This window comes from Lissotriton vulgaris, chromosome 1_1 (genome assembly GCF_964263255.1).
Source record: "Lissotriton vulgaris chromosome 1_1, aLisVul1.2, whole genome shotgun sequence".
NCBI classification, from domain to species: Eukaryota; Metazoa; Chordata; class Amphibia; order Caudata; family Salamandridae; genus Lissotriton; species Lissotriton vulgaris.
In genome coordinates, this window is record NC_141685.1 from 888,839,810 (window position 1) to 888,857,932 (window position 18,123).

The window sequence follows — 18,123 nt, forward strand, 5'->3', positions numbered from 1 at the left end:
TATCAAAGGCTTGCAGAGTTTTACATTATCAAGCCTGGGACCCTGCTTTCTCCACCAGCGTCTCAATCTGCCCAGAACGGGGATAAATGGCAAGCAAAGAGGGCTAGTACTTACTATGGAGAGTATCATCTGTGCATAAAGTTCTTACAGCAATAGTAGATAGCGAAAATCTGCAAATGAGGTTTCCCTGTGCTCTCAAGATTTTACATTGCTTAGTCATACTGTGGACACATCCCTTTGCTACATCATTTCCCATTTACCTGATTTTTCTGATTCTCTGGCGTACTAACAGCTCTATGTACTCCATCATATTCTCATGTGCATTTTTATCACATACATTTTGCCTGTATTGCCTGTATGTCTGATTGTAAAACTGTTTTCTACTCCAAAATTAATAAAACTGTTTGAACACAAAAAAAAGTCTTCCTTTTTAGGTCTCGCACCTGCGAACCGGATCGCGAAAGCGATCCGTCGCTGCGAGACTTATTGTGATCATTTCAGTTTTCAAGGACTCAAGGGGAACAGACAAGAGACAAGAGATGTGAACGCGCAGATCTTCGACTTGGATTAGGTCGCGTGCACGTCAACTGTGAAGAGCATGTCAGTTTCAGTTTTACACGAGCAGTTCTACATTTTGTTACTTTGTTGCAGTTTTAAAGGCTGGTTTGTGAAGAACATGTCAGTTTCAGTTTCCCCTTGCCAACTGTGTGCAAACAGCTTCTGCATACAATTTTTTAAATGTTTTTTTTAAATATAATGTGCAATACAAGTGTGTTGAAAAGTGGGTGTTTTCGATAATTAGTCCGTAAAAAAGTGTTTGTGTTTAACTACAATAATAAAGTGTGTTTTCACTACAATGAGCATGTTAGGGAGTGTTTGTGCTGTACAGTGGAGTGCTGCGTTGTAGAGTGGAGCGCTGTATAGTGGGGTGGTGTGTTGTAGAGTGGACTAGTGTGCTTTGTGGAGTAGTGCATTGTAGAGTGGAGCGCTGCGCTGTAGAGTAGAGCGCTGCGCTGTAGAGTAGAGCGCTGCGCTGTAGAGTAGAGCGCTGCGCTGTAGAGTGGAGCGCTGCGCTGTAGAGTGGAGCGCTGCGCTGTAGAGTGGAGCTCTGTAGAGTGGAGCGCTGCGCTGTAGAGTGGATGCTGCGCTGTAGAGTGGAGCGCTGGGCTGTAGAGTGGAGCGCTGGGCTGTAGAGCAGAATGCTGCGTTGTGTAGTGTTGCTCTGTAGAGTGGAGCGCTGCGCTGTAGAGTGGAGTGTTGCGCTGTAGAGTGGAGTGTTGGGCTGTAGAGTGGCGTGCTGCGCTGTAGAGTGGCGTGCTGCACTGTAGAGTGGCGTGCTGCACTGTAGAGTGGCGTGCTGCACTGTAGAGTGGCGTGTTGCACTGTAGAGTGGAGCACTGCGCTGTGGAGTGGAGCGCTGTAGAGTGGAGCGCTGCGCTGTAGAGTGGAGCGCTGCGCTGTAGAGTGGAGCGCTGCGCTGTAGAGTGGAGCGCTGCGCTGTAGAGTGGAGCGCTATACTGGGGAGTTCTGTGCTGTAGAGTGGAGTGCTGCGTTGTGTAGTGCTGCACTGTAGAGTAGAGTGGAGTGCTGTGTTGTGTAGTGCTGCACTGTAGAGTGGAGCGCTGCGCTGTAAAGTGCTGCGCTGCGCTATAGAGTGCTGCGCTGTAGAGTGGAGGGCTGCGCTGTAGAGTGGAGGGCTGCGCTGTAGAGTGGAGGGCTGCGCTGTAGAGTGGAGGTGCGCTGTAGAGTGGAGGGCTGCGCTGTAGAGTGGAGGGCTGCGCTGTAGAGTGGAGCGCTATACTGGGAAGTTCTGTGTTGTAGAGTGGAGTGTTGCGTTGTAGAGTGGAGTGTTGCGTTGTAGAGTGGAGTGTTGCGCTGTAGAGTGGAGTGTTGCGCTGTAGAGTGGAGCGCTGCGCTGTAGAGTGGAGCGCTGCGCTGTAGAGTGGAGCGCTGCGCTGTAGAGTGGAGCGCTGCGCTGTAGAGTGGAGCGCTGCGCTGTAGAGTGGAGCGCTGCGCTGTAGAGTGGAGCGCTGCGCTGTAGAGTGGAGCGCTGCGCTGTAGAGCGGAGCGCTGCGCTGTAGAGTGAGTGCTGCTCTGTAGAGTGGAATGCTGCGCTGTACAGTGGTGTGCTAAATTGGGAAGGTCTGCGCTGTAAAGTGGAGTGTTGTGTTGTGTAGTGCTGCGCTGTAGAGTGGAGCACTGCGCTGTGGCGCGCTGTGCTGTAGAGTGGCGCGCTGTGCTGCAGACTGGAATGTTGCGCTGTAGAGTGGAGTGTTGCGCTGCAGAGTGGAGTGTTGCGCTGCAGAGTGGAGTGTTGCGCTGTAGAGTGGAGTGTTGCGCTGTAGAGTGGAGTGTTGCGCTGTAGAGTGGAGTGTTGCGCTGTAGAGTGGAGTGTTGCGCTGTAGAGTGGAGTGTTGCGCTGTAGAGTGGAGCGCTGCGCTGTAGAGTGGAGCGCTATACTGGGGAGTTCTGTGCTGTAGAGTGGAGTGCTGCGTTGTGTAGTGCTGCACTGTAGAGTAGAGTGGAGTGCTGCGTTGTGTAGTGCTGCACTGTAGAGTGGAGCGCTGCGCTGTAAAGTGCTGCGCTGTAGAGTGGAGGGCTGCGCTGTAGAGTGGAGGGCTGCGCTGTAGAGTGGAGGGCTGCGCTGTAGAGTGGAGGGCTGCGCTGTAGAGTGGAGCGCTATACTGGGAAGTTCTGTGTTGTAGAGTGGAGTGTTGCGTTGTAGAGTGGAGTGTTGCGTTGTAGAGTGGAGTGTTGCGCTGTAGAGTGGAGTGTTGCGCTGTAGAGTGGAGCGCTGCGCTGTAGAGTGGAGCGCTGCGCTGTAGAGTGGAGCGCTGCGCTGTAGAGTGGAGTGCTGCGCTGTAGAGTGGAGCGCTGCGCTGTAGAGTGGAGCGCTGCGCTGTAGAGCTGAGCGCTGCGCTGTAGAGTGAGTGCTGCTCTGTAGAGTGGAATGCTGCGCTGTACAGTGGTGTGCTAAATTGGGAAGGTCTGCGCTGTAAAGTGGAGTGTTGTGTTGTGTAGTGCTGCGCTGTAGAGTGGAGCACTGCGCTGTGGCGCGCTGTGCTGTAGAGTGGCGCGCTGTGCTGCAGACTGGAATGTTGCGCTGTAGAGTGGAGTGTTGCGCTGCAGAGTGGAGTGTTGCGCTGCAGAGTGGAGTGTTGCGCTGTAGAGTGGAGTGTTGCGCTGTAGAGTGGAGTGTTGTGCTGTAGAGTGGAGTGTTGCGCTGTAGAGTGGAGTGTTGCGCTGTAGAGTGGAGTGTTGCGCTGTAGAGTGGAGTGTTGCGCTGTAGAGTGGAGTGTTGCGCTGTAGAGTGGAGCGCTGCGCTGTAGAGTGGAGCGCTGCGCTGTAGAGTGGAGCGCTGCGCTGTAGAGTGTAGCGCTGTAGAGTGGAGCTCTGCGCTGTAGAGTGAATGCTGCACTGTAGAGTGAATGCTGCGCTGTAGAGTGGAGCGCTGCGCTGTAGAGCTGCGCTGTAGAGTGGAGCGCTGCGCTGTAGAGTGGAGCGCTGCGCTGTAGAGTGGAGCGCTGCGCTGTAGAGTGGAGCGCTGCGCTGTAGAGTGGAGCGCTGCGCTGTAGAGTGGAGCGCTGCGCTGTAGAGTGGAGCGCTGCGCTGTAGAGTGGAGCGCTGCGCTGTAGAGTGAGTGCTGATCTGTAGAGTGGAATGCTGCGCTGTACAGTGGTGTGCTAAATTGGGAAGGTCTGCGCTGTAAAGTGGAGCACTGCGCTGTAGAGTGGCGCGCTGTACTGCAGACTGGAACGCTGCGCTGTAGAGTGGAGCGCTGTACTGCAGACTGGAACGCTGCGCTGTAGAGTGGAGTGTTGCGCTGTAGAGTGGAGTGTTGCGCTGTAGAGTGGAGCGCTGCGCTGTAGAGTGGAGCGCTGCAGAGTGGAGCGCTGCGCTGTAGAGTGGAGCGCTGCGCTGTAGAGTGGAGCGCTGCGCTGTAGAGTGGAGCGCTGCGCTGTAGAGTGGAGCGCTGCGCTGTAGAGCGGAGCGCTGCGCTGTAGAGGGAGCGCTGCACTGTAGAGTGGAATGCTGCGCTGTACAGTGGTGTGCTAAATTGGGAAGGTCTGCGCTGTAAAGTGGAGTGTTGTGTTGTGTAGTGCTGCGCTGTAGAGTGGAGCACTGCGCTGTGGCGCGCTGTGCTGTAGAGTGGCGCGCTGTGCTGCAGACTGGAATGTTGCGCTGTAGAGTGGAGTGTTGCGCTGCAGAGTGGAGTGTTGCGCTGCAGAGTGGAGTGTTGCGCTGTAGAGTGGAGTGTTGCGCTGTAGAGTGGAGTGTTGCGCTGTAGAGTGGAGTGTTGCGCTGTAGAGTGGAGTGTTGCGCTGTAGAGTGGAGTGTTGCGCTGTAGAGTGGAGCGCTGCGCTGTAGAGTGGAGCTCTGCGCTGTAGAGTGAATGCTGCACTGTAGAGTGAATGCTGCGCTGTAGAGTGGAGCGCTGCGCTGTAGAGTGGAGCGCTGCGCTGTAGAGTGGAGCGCTGCGCTGTAGAGTGGAGCGCTGCGCTGTAGAGTGGAGCGCTGCGCTGTAGAGTGGAGCACTGCGCTGTAGAGTGGCGCGCTGTACTGCAGACTGGAACGCTGCGCTGTAGAGTGGAGTGTTGCGCTGTAGAGTGGAGTGTTGCGCTGTAGAGTGGAGCGCTGCGCTGTGGAGCGATATAGAGTGGAGCGCTGCGCTGTGGAGCGATATAGAGTGGAGCGCTGCGCTGTAGAGCGGAGCGCTGCGCTGTAGAGCGGAGCGCTGCGCTGTAGAGTGGAGCGCTGTAGAGTGGAGCGCTGTAGAGTGGAGCGCTGTAGAGTGAATGCTGCGCTGTAGAGTGGAGCGCTGCACTGTAGAGCAGAATGCTGCTTTGTGTAGTGTTGTGCTGTAGAGTGGAGCGCTGCCCTGTAGAGCAGAATGCTGCGTTTTGTAGTGTTGCGCTGTAGAGTGGAGCGCTGCGCTGTAGAGTGGAGCGCTGCGCTGTAGCACTCTGCACTCAGCAACAATCTGCACTTTGTGTTCAGTGGCAATTTGCACCTTGCATTCAGTAACAAACTGCTGTCTGCGCTTAACAACAATATGCACTGTGCATTTAACATTGTACACTTAATAGCAATCTGCACCCTGCACTCATTAACAATTTGCACTTTGCACTCAGAAACAATCTGCGCCCTGCACTTAGCAGCAAACTGCTCTCTGCACTTAACAATAGGCACTCTGCACTTAACAACAATGTGCATTTTGCATTCAATACCAGTCTGCAGTTTACACTACTATGTACTTTGCCCTTAACAATACATATCGCTCTATTACATACAACTCAACAGCAGACATCCACTACAACACATACCATTCTATTACAGTACTACAAGCTAATCCTTGAGACAATAAAAAAGCTTTCTAAAACAACAATACGTTTGTTAAGTAAGGCACATATAGCTTCAATGAAGGGCAAATGCTTAAACAATTGTAAGGCATACAGCTATTTACATCGAGATGGCACTTCCCTGTTGTTGCAAAATATGTTTTTGCTTAGACATTTAGTTTCGTTCTTAGCCGTGCTTACACATTCAGTTTCATTTTCAGTCATGCATGGACAGCTGGCTTCAATTTGGACACACGAAACTGTTTCAAACGACAACATTTGCCCATTTAGATGCTATATATTCGTAGAAACTTTCTTATAACATAAAAGCCATTTTAGCACAAACAAAGCGTTTTTAAACTGCGTACATGTAACTCAGACATTATTAATTTTTCTTTAAAAGGACTTAGAACATTAGGTGTGTTTTAAATAGCCTTTAAAAATAACTACAATTCTTCTGAACAAAAAATGTTAAGTTATCATTCTCTTTATGTGTTGCAGTTTACGCTTTCACGGCTGCAAAATACATAAAGAAACACAAAATAAAAGCTCAAACAACTGAAAGGTATATTAGCAATTCCATCCTATTCATTAAGTGCTTTTGCAATCTCACTTAAACAAAATAACTTCACATTCTCATTATTATTCTGTATTGCAGTCTATGACCACGCAGTTTTTAAATCACAAACAGTCTTACAAACCAACTAATGCTCAAATTAATATGCCATATTGTTAGAAAAGTACAATTCATTTACACGTTATTAATACTTATTACGTATACACTGTTCTATAACTAATCTACATTGCACAATCCTTTACAGTGTGCGCGCATCTTACTACAGCATGCGCCCTCACAGCGTGCACCTCTAGACAGTGTGCACCACTTTATAGTGCAAATTTCCTACAATTCCCACCCCTCTACAATGCGCACCTTACTACAATACTTATTCCTCTACAGCGTACATCCTGTTACAGTGCACAGCCTTGTACAGTGCGCAACATTATAGCACATACCCCTTTGCAGTGTGCACCTCTCTACAGCTTAGGCGCTTCTACAGCATGCACTACTCTACAGCGCATGCCCTTCTACACTGCATGCCTTTTGAAGCGTATGGTGTTTTACAGCGTGTACTACTGTACAGTGCACAACGCCTGCAACACCTACTCCTCTACAGCAGGCACCTTACTACATTGCGCATCTCTCTACATCATACATCCCATTACAGCGCACATCCCGGTACAATGCACATTCCTGTACAGCGTGTAACACTATAGCGTGCATCACTGTACAGCGCGCAGCCCTTTACAGCACAGACGCCTCTACCACCACTGTAAAATGCACACTCCTGTACAGCATGACACACTTCAGCGCGCACCCCTCTATAGCACAGACGTCTCTACAGGGCGCATTTCTTTGCAGCATGCACCCTTCTACAGGGTGCACTTTGGTACTGCATGCATCTTTATACTGCATGCGCCTCTATACTGCGCGCGCCCCTTTACAATGTACATTGCTCTAAAGCACACGCCATTGTACAGTGCACACCACTCTACAACGCATAGTATTGTACATCGCACATTTTCTACAGTGCACAGCATTCTACAATGGACACCACTCTAGAACGCGCACCACTCTACAAAATGCGCACCTGTAGAATGCATAGCACTCTACAACGCACAGCACTCTACAATGCACACTTTAAAGCGCACATTGTTCTACGACGCACCTAATTGTACAATGAGCACTACTCTACAACATACACTACTCTACAACACACACCTATTTACAGCGCACACCACTCTAGCACGCACACTAATCTACAGCACATATCACTTTACAATGCATACCAATCTAAAGCACATATTAATTTACAGCGCATATCGCTCTGCAACATGCAGTCCTCTACAACACATAGCCCTTTACAGCGCACAATGCTGTACAGTGCACATCCCTGTATAGTGCATAAACTTCTACAGCATATAGCCTTTTACAGCGCATACCATTGTACAATGCATGTTGTACTACAGTACACGTCGTTTTACAGCGCACGCTCCTCTACAACGCATGCTCCTTTACAGCGCATGCCCCATTACAGCACATGCCCGTTTACAAAACATGCCCTTCTACAGCACACATTGTTTTGCAGTGCATACTACTATACAGTACATACAATTCAATAGCACATACGGCTCTACAGTATGCAACACTACAGTGCAAAACATTCTACAGTGTGCAACATTTTACGCACATATCAATCTACAAAGCACTACTCTACAACGTACACCGCTCTACAGCACATTCTACTGTACAGCATACATCACTCTATAATACACATCACTCTATAACATACAGTACTTTACAGTACATATTACTGTACAATGCACCACAGCTCATGGTACAATAGTGTACAGCACATATTTTACTTTGCACACCAATTTACAGCATGCAACATTTTTAAGCACATAACAGTGTACAACGAACATTATTATACAGCATCTACCAATCTACAACGCCCACCACTTACCAATGTACACCACTATACAACCCACACCACTCTATAACACTCTACAGCACAGACTACTCTACAGCACCCTCTACTCTATAGCGTATAGCATTTTACAACACATACTAACACTCTACAGCACAAACCACTGTACAATGCACATTACTCTGGGACGCAAAACATTATACAACGCATACCACTGCTCTGCAATGCACACCACTTTACAGCACATACCACTCTGTGGCGGGCACCAGTGTACAGCGCATACTAATTTACAGTGCACACTAGTCTACAGCGCACATTAGTCTAGAGCAGTGTTTCCCACCCAAACTGTGGTCCGCGGAAGCCCCTGCTGTCGCAGAGCGAGTCTATTGCAATCGTTTCAGTCCTTTCATCTTTCAAGGACTACCCAGAGGAGATTCCGGCAGGCTGTTCACAACACATGCACACGCATGCAGGCAGGCAGGCACACAGGCAGGCACACACAACACACACACACACAGACAGACAGACACACACACACGCGCACACATCCCCCCCCCCCCCCCACACTCCACTCCACTCCCATAGCTGCCAAGGTTTCAGATTGCTATGAGTGACATTTTCATAATTTCAGTGTAATTATGAGTGACATTTCAACGACTATGAGTGACACTATCTCGCTAGCAAAATCAAGCAGTAAAAGACGAGGGAGTCATATCAATGTCAGAAATTACATTTATTTGGGCATAGCTGCTAATGCTCAGATTGCTTATGTGTAAACATTTTCATAGATTCGGTGGATTTACAAAAGACATTTAACAACTAAATGCATGACAGTTAGAGCTACACTTCTTGTGGCCAAATCATGCAATGAAGTCCATGTAAACAGACAAATTTCAGAAATCACACAAATTTCACCAATAAGAAAGTCGAACTCAGTAGCAGGTGCTTTTAAAGCAATTATTTATTTTTTAAATAACCAGCACCCTCCAGCTCAACCTCAGCTTCAGGTGTGGCTAAACCACAAAAATCAAAGGGTTCTCTGTGGCAAAAGCAGCAACCCACCGAGCTATCTACATATAATACAGTTCATTACAATACAATATGCTGTTAGACTTTCTTTGCAGTATGCATATAAACTCTCTGCTCTACTAAATAGTGAATGAAACGGCCATGAGACAAAAACTCTGACAGCTCTCTAGCAGGGATATTAATCATCTGCCTTAACTCTGACTAAGCAAGTCTCACAGTGCTGGGAAAATAAAGGCTGCTGCTTGTAGTACCACTGTCAATTAAAGATATTAAACCCTTTAACTAAACTAGCAGTTTGGGTGATTTATTAGTGCAGACAAAACTTTGAGATGGCCTGCATTTACAGCACAAACAGACAACTTCAGTGAACCCATTTACAATGCGATATGCTGTGCTGGAAGCCCCCCTTCCCATTCTCTTAATAAGCATTTTGAATTTCATCAGTAAATAATTAAATTAGTATCTAACTTACCTTGTGTGGTCTCTTGATAGTCAGAATGAGTCGCTGAGAGGAGCTGCCGGAGTGTCACAGCGGAGTTCGTTGGCCTGTCTCTTCTTAAGAGAGTCAGACAGACAGCCGTGCTGCAGTCTACATCTGTGCCACCTGCTCTAACTATGAGTTGGGCTCTGACTGGCTGGGCAGGGCACAGCAACAGTATGTGCCCAGGTCATGAGGAGGTGAACAGGTGATCGATTGTCGAACACCAGCCTCGATCACCAGCTTCCTCCTTTAACTCTGGGCCATGCAGCAAAGCGCGCAGGGGAACAGCAATTAATTCCTCTGTGCCTTGGGGCCCCATGGCAGGCAGGAAACGAAACATCCTGTCACACAGACTGGGACAAACGAAGGAGGACCTGACAAGGCCCGGGAACATCTACTAACAGTAGTTGTGGCGCTCTTTGGCATAATAAGAAAGTCTTCGTTCCCTCCATGCGCAATTATTTCATTTGGTAATGCGCCTCGGCAGAGTTTAAGACGAGCAACAGTAAGCTGTGTCTCTCCTTGGTCCTTTGCACGGACCCTCCCCTCCCGTAGAGAGAAGTTGTAACACCAACCTGGGGGGGGGGGGGCGGCGGCCGCCGAAGGTGGAGGGGAAACGAATCCTCTCGGCCTTTCTTCCTCTCTGCCCCATGCTTGTTGAGCCGCGCTCTCCTGACTGCAGCAGGGCCCTCTCCCTCAGTGCCCTCGAGTTGGCCGGCTCCGGCTGCTCTGAAATAAAAGGCCGGACGGCATTGCCTTTCTTTATTAATTGAGTTCTTGGACCTGTCCTGTGACCTGGCTGAAGGGCAGGACAGGTCTGAGGTGCGAATAGCAGTGTGGTGTGAGCGAGCGCTGCCAGGGCCAGCAAAACTCACACTGTGCAAGGTGACGACGAGCCAGTTAGCAGCAGCTCATCAAACATAAATGCACGCGATGTTAGCAAAACGTGTGACGTCACATCCTCGCGGCGCTACGGCCAGTCTGAGACTGTCACTCAGCCCCGCGGCGCCGCGGAAATCAAATAGATACATTGTAAAGCATTTACTGAGTGCCACTGTGAGTCGAAGAGAGTCGGTTCAGCTGCTAAAACTGCTCGAAGCCTGTGAGAGCAGCCAGCCAGGCAGGCACTGGAGCTCGCAGATACTACTGTTTGTGGTGTGGTTTGTGTGACAGCTGAGACTAAGGCATTATGCGTGACAATGCATTTCAGTGCGGGGATGCGGATCGCCACACTGAAATGCGTGAGTGTAACACCTGTTGCGTGACGCTTGGCAGGACTGCACTCCACTCACCGGGCTCTGCGTGTTCCGTGTCCCTGTCTTCTCGTCAGCCAGTTGGTCAGTCTCGAGCTCCCTCCGCAGCGCTGGTCTTCATCCGGGCTCCCTCCTGGGACCCAGGACTTCAGATGACACACTCCGCTTTGGCGCCGGGGCTCGGAGAGCGCATGCGCAGGCAGCCCCCGCCCTCTCACTCTGAGCCCGGGCTACTTTTGGTTTCGCTGTCTTCCGTGTTGCTGGTTGGAAACTGTTGCTTGTTTCCGAAGCTTCCCACATCGCTCGAGCTGAAGCTGGCTGGTAATGGATTTTTTCGTGCCCTTTGACTGCCTGTCCACAGTAATAATATTTTTAAGAGCCTGTCTTTTGTGTGTTAATTGCCCTTTGCGTTCTTCATAGCAGCAGTCGGTGTTTCCCGGTAGAGAGTGGTTGTGTGAAAAGTGCTTTTCTGAACGGCGCTGGCCTTCTAAAGAGGAGGGTCTGGTTTGCACCATGTTGCGGGCTGGTGTGTTCGGAGTGAGTTATGTGTTGGTTGGTGTCCTGGGCAGAAATGTAACGTCAACCCAGTGGTTATAGTTTTTATGTCTTATTTCAGATAGATTGCTTCATACTTTTGTGACATTTATTTAGCATGTAACGTTTGCCCATGTTTTCTCGCTCCCCAGAGCCCTATTGTCAAAAATGCTCCCGGACAGAGCTCTACAGGTCTCAGTATATAAATTGGGCAGATCTTTACTGGCCATGCACGGCGAATCTCGTGCAACCTTGAGACTGAAGGAACTCTTCCCAGAGCAACACCCGCATTCATGAATAACGCCCCCTGCCTTTATTGCCCACTTACTGGTGCGTGAGGGGCATCTGTCCGCTGGCAGCACTCCGGTACACTGCCTGCACGGAGAGAGCATCTTGTGGCACACCTGGGACGGGAGAGATTGTAAGGGCTCACAGGCTTGTGGTGGAGAAGCCTCTCCTCTTCCCAGTCCCACTAAAAGAACCCCGTTCTCTGCAGCACTCTGCACCGCACTGCAGGAACCCACTTCTGCAGGACTCCTGTGTTCACACCAGGAACTGCTCGGTTGCAGGAACCCTCTCCTCCATCTCAGAGATGCAGGAACATTCTCCTCCACCTCCCAGGCGCAAGGACCTTCCCCAACACCCCTCAGATGCAAACGCCCTCGCCTCGACCTCTCAGCTGCAGGAACCCTCTCATCGACCTCCTCCTAGGCGCAAGGACCCTCTCCTCCACCTCCCAGGCGCAGGGACAACTCCACCCCCACCCCCCTCCCAGGCGCATCGACCCTCTCTCCACCTCCCAGGCGCATCGACCCTCTCTCCACCCGACATGGGCACAGGGACCCTCTCCTCCACCTCCCTTTATTACTCCTGTGACCTGTAGCACATTCCAAACCTTCTATTATGCCTAATGCTCGGCGAGCTACACTTTTAACCAGTGCCGGGTTTCTACTTCCGTGGGCGGAAAGAAGCATTGGCAAGAGGCAGACTGTCTTGAAAGAGAGGTGGAGAAGGGGCAAAGTCAGCCACTGTCCGATGGCAGAACACCGAGGGACATATTCAGAAAGGCATATTGGAATATATGAAGCAGCGCTCCTGTAGTAGTCTTTTACGTGCTTACTTTTACATGCCATTGTGAACTGTCTCCAAAAGATTAAAAAAAATAATAATGATACACACTTGGTGCACATAAAAAGCTCTGCACTCTGTGTGTGCACTTTCACTAATATGGAATTGGACGTTTGGGGCCGTTTCACAAAAGTGCAATAGCATGTGAAAGAGCATTCGTGCATTACTACTTCCTGGCCTCATAAATGCCTTTGTAAACAGACCTCTCTATCCTGTAGTATGTGCCTCCCAACAGCCTACACCGAAAATTGGTGCTGGGGTGCGTGCAGGGCGGCTGGGGCCTCTCAAAGTATAAAGTCCACTCTGTCGAGCAACTGTTGGATGAAAAGTCCCATGCACAACCAGAAAGAAGCATCTCTTATTAGCGCTCCAAAAGTTAACGTTAAAAATCTTTATTCATGCCATTTTTACTTCATTCTTTTTCTTGAAATTATCAATATCAGGATTTCCGTCCTTTTACAGCATTCTTTCCATTTAACAATAATTTCAGCTCTAGCTCCTCCCCAGACTATTGACAGGCATCCCTTCCACAGACGTTTAAGTGAGTCATGCATTAAACTGAGGCAACGCCCTCCACAGACTTTTAAATCACTCATATTAAAGAAGCATTTGCAATGCAATAGATCTCGCGTTTACGCAAGTTTAAGCCATTGGCATTGTAAATGACAATGCCTTTTATGTTTTAAAACCAAAACCTAAATAAAAAGCATTGTCATTTATAATGCCAATAGCATAAACTAGTGTAAATACGAGACCTATCCTCTCCATCCATCCATCCCCTCCACTCCACTCCATCCATCCCCTCCACTGCATCCATCCATCAATCCACCCATCCATCCATCCCCACTCCATCGCTATCATCTTGCAAATCATCTTTATACACCAATACAGACTTTGTTAAAAATGTAATGCAACACACTGTCATATACAATGCCAATAACTCAAACTTTAATGCTGCGAGACCTATTGCATTGCAAATGCTTGTTTATTCTGAAATTGAATTTCTAATGTTAATGTTGTTTTGGTACCTCTCTGCAGCCATTCAGTTTGGTATTGACCTAACTATTTAGATCTCCAAATAGCCTCTGTTCAGAACAAGCAGTCCGCCTGATCATTACTGGATGAACACTAAATGTCCTCATTGATAGTATGAATGAAAATTCAGTTAGACAAGTCAGTATTGGTCACTCCTCAAGCTTCATTACTCCTAGAAGATGGATTCCATGCTACAGGATCTAACACCATGTGAATTTCCCTAAAACGTGCAAACCATATTTGCTATTTAAATGTCTTATTTAACATTTGTATAAGTGTTTCTGAAGAATGTGCACAAATTGTGGCAGATACGCAAAAATCTCATTCGAATTACAAATCTGAAGCAAAACTTTTGCCACTCATTTGTGAAGCAAATTCAGTGAAAAAGGAAAAAAGCTTTAACTTACACCCGACAATGTAAAATGACTATATATATATATATATATATATATATATATATATATATATATATATATATATATATATATATATATATATATATATATATATATATATAGACCTTGTTTCTACTCAAAGAGCGTTTTTTCTTTTGCCAATATCTTTGAAAGTTTAGCAAAGATTCGTCCAACGGAGCCAAACTAATAGCTCACTCACTTCAGCTGCTATCTTGAAAGTTTCGGGGTGATTCGTCAAGCGGGGGCCGAGAAAAATAGAGAGTCCCAAAATGCTATTTCGGCATGTTAATTTCCATAGGAATATGTTGATGCAGCTACAGCCCGAATTGCTGAACGGAATTACAACAAAGGTCGCAGAAAGGTAGCTCTTGTTCCAGAGTGCACTCTTTTTCTTAAATGGTGTTAACACGTTGAGTAGTTCCTGAAAAATGTAAACATTTCTCAAATATACAAATATGGCCGTGGAGGTTCCGCAAACCTCCGATCTGATGGGCTGTTGCCAGCCATCTTGTGACTTGGTTGACACAAGTCACAAGAAAAAAGGTAAAAATCGTTAAAAATCAAGAAAAAGGGACAGGGTAGAAATACCCTGACCCCCTAGGCCTGCTCAGCGGGATTCACTTGGGATCCGCAAATCCGGCTGAAAATGAAGATCCAGGGTGGGCCAAATAGATGCAGGGGCTCTCATTGCCCCTGCAGCCCCAGGGACCGCCACCTTCCCGGGGCTTACTCGTTTAATACAGGGGGCTGCGAGGCCCCCCACGCAGCCCCGAGGACCACTACCTCCCTGGGGCTATAATACTGAAAAAGAATGTGTGGGGGCGTTCTGACCCCCCACGCAGCCCCGGGGACCACCACTTCCCCAGGGTAAATTTAAAAGATGCGTGGGAGGCTGCAGCAACCCCGGGACCGCCACCTCCCCTGGGCTATGTATGTTAACCCCTTAAGTGCTGCTGACGGCCAATGGTCGTCAGCAGCGCTACCTCCCCAGTGCTGCGCACGACCATTGAACGTCCATTCAGCACTAGTTCTAATGGACAGCGCAGCACTGGGGAGAAATGTTTACACGCAGCTAAGGTGTGAAATGTGGGGGGCCACGTGGGCTATTTAACTAGTTTTGGCAACGTTATTATGTTTATTTCTTGGATTTAACATTGTTTTGGTGTTGCTGTTCACATGATGTATTTTCTCTGTCGGAAGCTTCACTTCTCGGTGCTAGACTGTAGAGCTATGTGGGAGAGCAGCCATACCTCGCCTCCAGACTACGGAGTTAATCCCCACGCTAAATAGAATTGGGGCTTACTACAGGGGCATCTAAGTGCTCTAACAGTGGCTACAACATCTCTTTCTGCAAATTCAATTTTGCCCAATGCTTTACTTACAGGAACTGCGGAAAACTGTCGTCCTACCTAAATTATTAAACTTTTGTCTCATTTGCAAGCATACTAGACTATATGTTGATTCATTTTCTTTCCTTATGTGTTCTACTCCTGTTTAGCTCTTAGTTCTGCTACTGGTGAGTTTTAATATTGGTTTTCTTTTCGTTTCTGAAAACTATGGAGCTGTGCACATTGAGATTAAAATATTTTACATCCATCCCGGATAGCCTTACAAGGAGAGAGCTCTGCCTCTTTCTTTAAATGGTGTTAAAGACTGTGTGTGTGTGGGGGATAGGGGGGGGGGGGGAGTTCATGGACGGTAAAGGATGAGTAGGGATTAAAGTCTGAGGGACGGTTCCTGGGCCAATATCATTCAGACACAATCTTTCTGAAGCAGTGTTGCTTGGGGACATTTCATTTGGGGTGTGATGTCTAGGTCAGATGCCAGGTTCCAGTAGGAATTTAACAGGTTAATGCCAACGTTCATGTAGTAATGCCACAGTCTGATATTAGGTTAATCAATTGATTTAACAGACTGATACCAAGTTCATGGATATGTCACAGCGGCCCTGGTCTTAAGTAGCTGTAATGATGTCAAAGTGTGACATCAGGTAACCTGAACCTAGTTACTGCACAACAACCACTTACTTTCCCAAACAAGGTTGAGTGGAGAAAAGAAGGAGATCGTGGCTAGCAGGGTAGGAAAAGTATATGCAGCGCTGGAAAACAGTAATCAGCTGTAAACAAAAAGGCCCCCAATTTCCGCTGCAGTGCTGTACTGCACTGCTAGTGCATCACAATACTCAATGTACGTGTACACCCCACAAACATGACAACAAAAACTGTAAAACAAATCATTAACAAATACTATGAAGAACAGAGCAAACCAGTACAGATAAAAAAAATCAGCCAGCCCCTCCTTTCAAAACTATGTCCTGTCTTTAAACACATTGTCTCCAAAGCATGAAATAGATCAGTGAAATTACTCAACTCCTTTCATAACTGTGTGTAACTGAAGGTCACAGGGGTGTGTGTGTGTGTGTGGGTGTATTTAAATCCTATGCAGCAGAGATATTTGTGGAACCTGCAGAAAGCACGTAGCCAGACCTGGAAGGAGTCTGATTAGCTCTCAGCCCCCTGTCAGTTATTACAAGTGTAGCATTCAATGTAAGCACAAATCGTTGCCTTACATTTCCATCTTCAGACTATTTAGTTGGTGGTGCCATATGACTACCTGGCAGGTCACTAAGGTTCTGCAATGGGTCCTGTTTAATGCTCAGGGAGCCAAAATACATGATTCTCAGCATCCATCTCTAAAGAAAGTAACATCACTACACTGTCCAGGAGTCACCTGTTCAGGCAGTGCCTTCAGTGATTTAAACCAAAAGCATCTTTAAAAGAAGAAGCCAGAGAAGGGAACCTCACTGCATTTCTCAGCATCTAACCTTTCAGGAAAAGAGATCACTGCTTTTCCAGCATTCATCAGAAGTGATATTGCTGGTTTACTGCTAAAATTATATTTAAAGGAAAATGCCAGAGAAGTGGCCTTACAGGATCAGGAAAGGCCTTGAACCAGAACCACTAGTTCACTTCCATTACAGGGAGCACCTACAAGGGAAGAGCTCATCATGTACCTAACAAGGCACACTGCTGATTCCCACTATCACACTCCGAGCCAGACCAGAGCCAGACCAACACACCTCATCGCAGACCAGAAGCTTGATGCACAGTTCATTACAGAAAAATGTTTCACCCCCACACGCAAGATATTCTTGTCCCCACTGGATACAGCATCCAGTGTGAAGACCACAACCAAATAAGGAGGGAGTAAGCCTCGCCGTCATCCATAAGTACTTCTGTTCCTGCTCGCCAAGCAAGCAGGCAGGCAACACAACTCCATGGAGCTCCTCACATCTACTCCATGCAACTCAGTGCTTTCACCTCAACTACTGGCCTCCTGGAGCAACAATGACTACTTTGTTCAATTCTCAGACTTTCTCACCACTTCATCCTTCTGACACGTCCTGAACATCCTCCTGGATGACTTCAACCTCCCACACAGTGCAAGCATGAAACAACGCGCGTCACACCCAAACACAGGACACCATCAAAATGGAGGCAAAGAATTGTAAAAAAGAAAATACACTGCAACCATCTATCTCGATTTACGTAACATTCCTGTGCCCATTTGGACTGCTCCAGAGACAAAGATGCACCTCTTTAAAGTACTCCTCTACCTCGCTAATCACTCACTTGCCTTTGAAACTGTACAGTGCTTGCTCTGCAGCCTTTTGATAAGTTTGTGCTATGCAAATTCCTCATAAATAAATACCTCGGCTGCCTTGCCGTTGTAGAGACGGAAATGGTTGCAGGCTTTGAGGTTGAGAGCGATGGTGCTGTCAGGCACTTGCTGCAGGTACACAGCCAGCACCTCTTGCGAGACGTCATAGTAATCTAGCTTATAGTAACACAAAGCCACGTACACATTCAGAGCAAGAAACTCCCTGTGAAAAAGAGAAAGAAAACAAGGGATAGAACTGTCAGGTAAATACAAGAATGGAAGGAGACACTCCAAAAAAGAATAGGTACTTCAAGTAAAGTCAAGTCAAATAACTTTATTCGATTCAAATGAATCATAAAAGTTTACAGAAAATCATAGTCATTTTAAAATAACATTTCTACACATAGTTTAAAAGCAATAGGTACTTATCAACACGGAGGCACGAAAATTGCTTGTGCTTTCCAGCCCTGAATTTCTTAAATATTCAATGTGTTCTGGCTTTCCCTCACCGGCAAATAAGCCATAAAAGGCAGTTTGTAGGATACTAACTCAATAAAAGATAAGAATTTTGGAGAAACAGAGCTACAGGTGTGTAGTTTTTCCTTCTTCAGTCTTAACTTTCATTGGATTAATAACCTGTGATTAAACCTTTGTGTGTTTCTGAAGCAAAAAGGGGAACATGAAAGCAGGCTTACTTCTACAGTGAAGGCCACAAAAAAGAATGTTACAGGTAAGTAGCCTTTTATTTTCCAGCAAGAG

At 47.6% G+C, this 18,123-nt stretch overlaps 1 protein-coding gene across 2 annotated transcripts in view; it reads right to left on the reverse strand.

Annotated features, from left to right (window-relative positions):
* IFT56 (intraflagellar transport 56) overlaps positions 1–18,123 on the reverse strand; it is a 331,504-nt gene that overhangs the window by 175,493 nt on the left and 137,888 nt on the right. For both annotated transcript variants that reach the window (XM_086958844.1, XM_086958852.1), the window contains exon 7: positions 17,416–17,587. In XM_086958844.1, the coding sequence (XP_086814970.1) occupies positions 17,416–17,587 (172 nt within the window). The remainder of the gene's footprint in view (positions 1–17,415; positions 17,588–18,123) is intronic.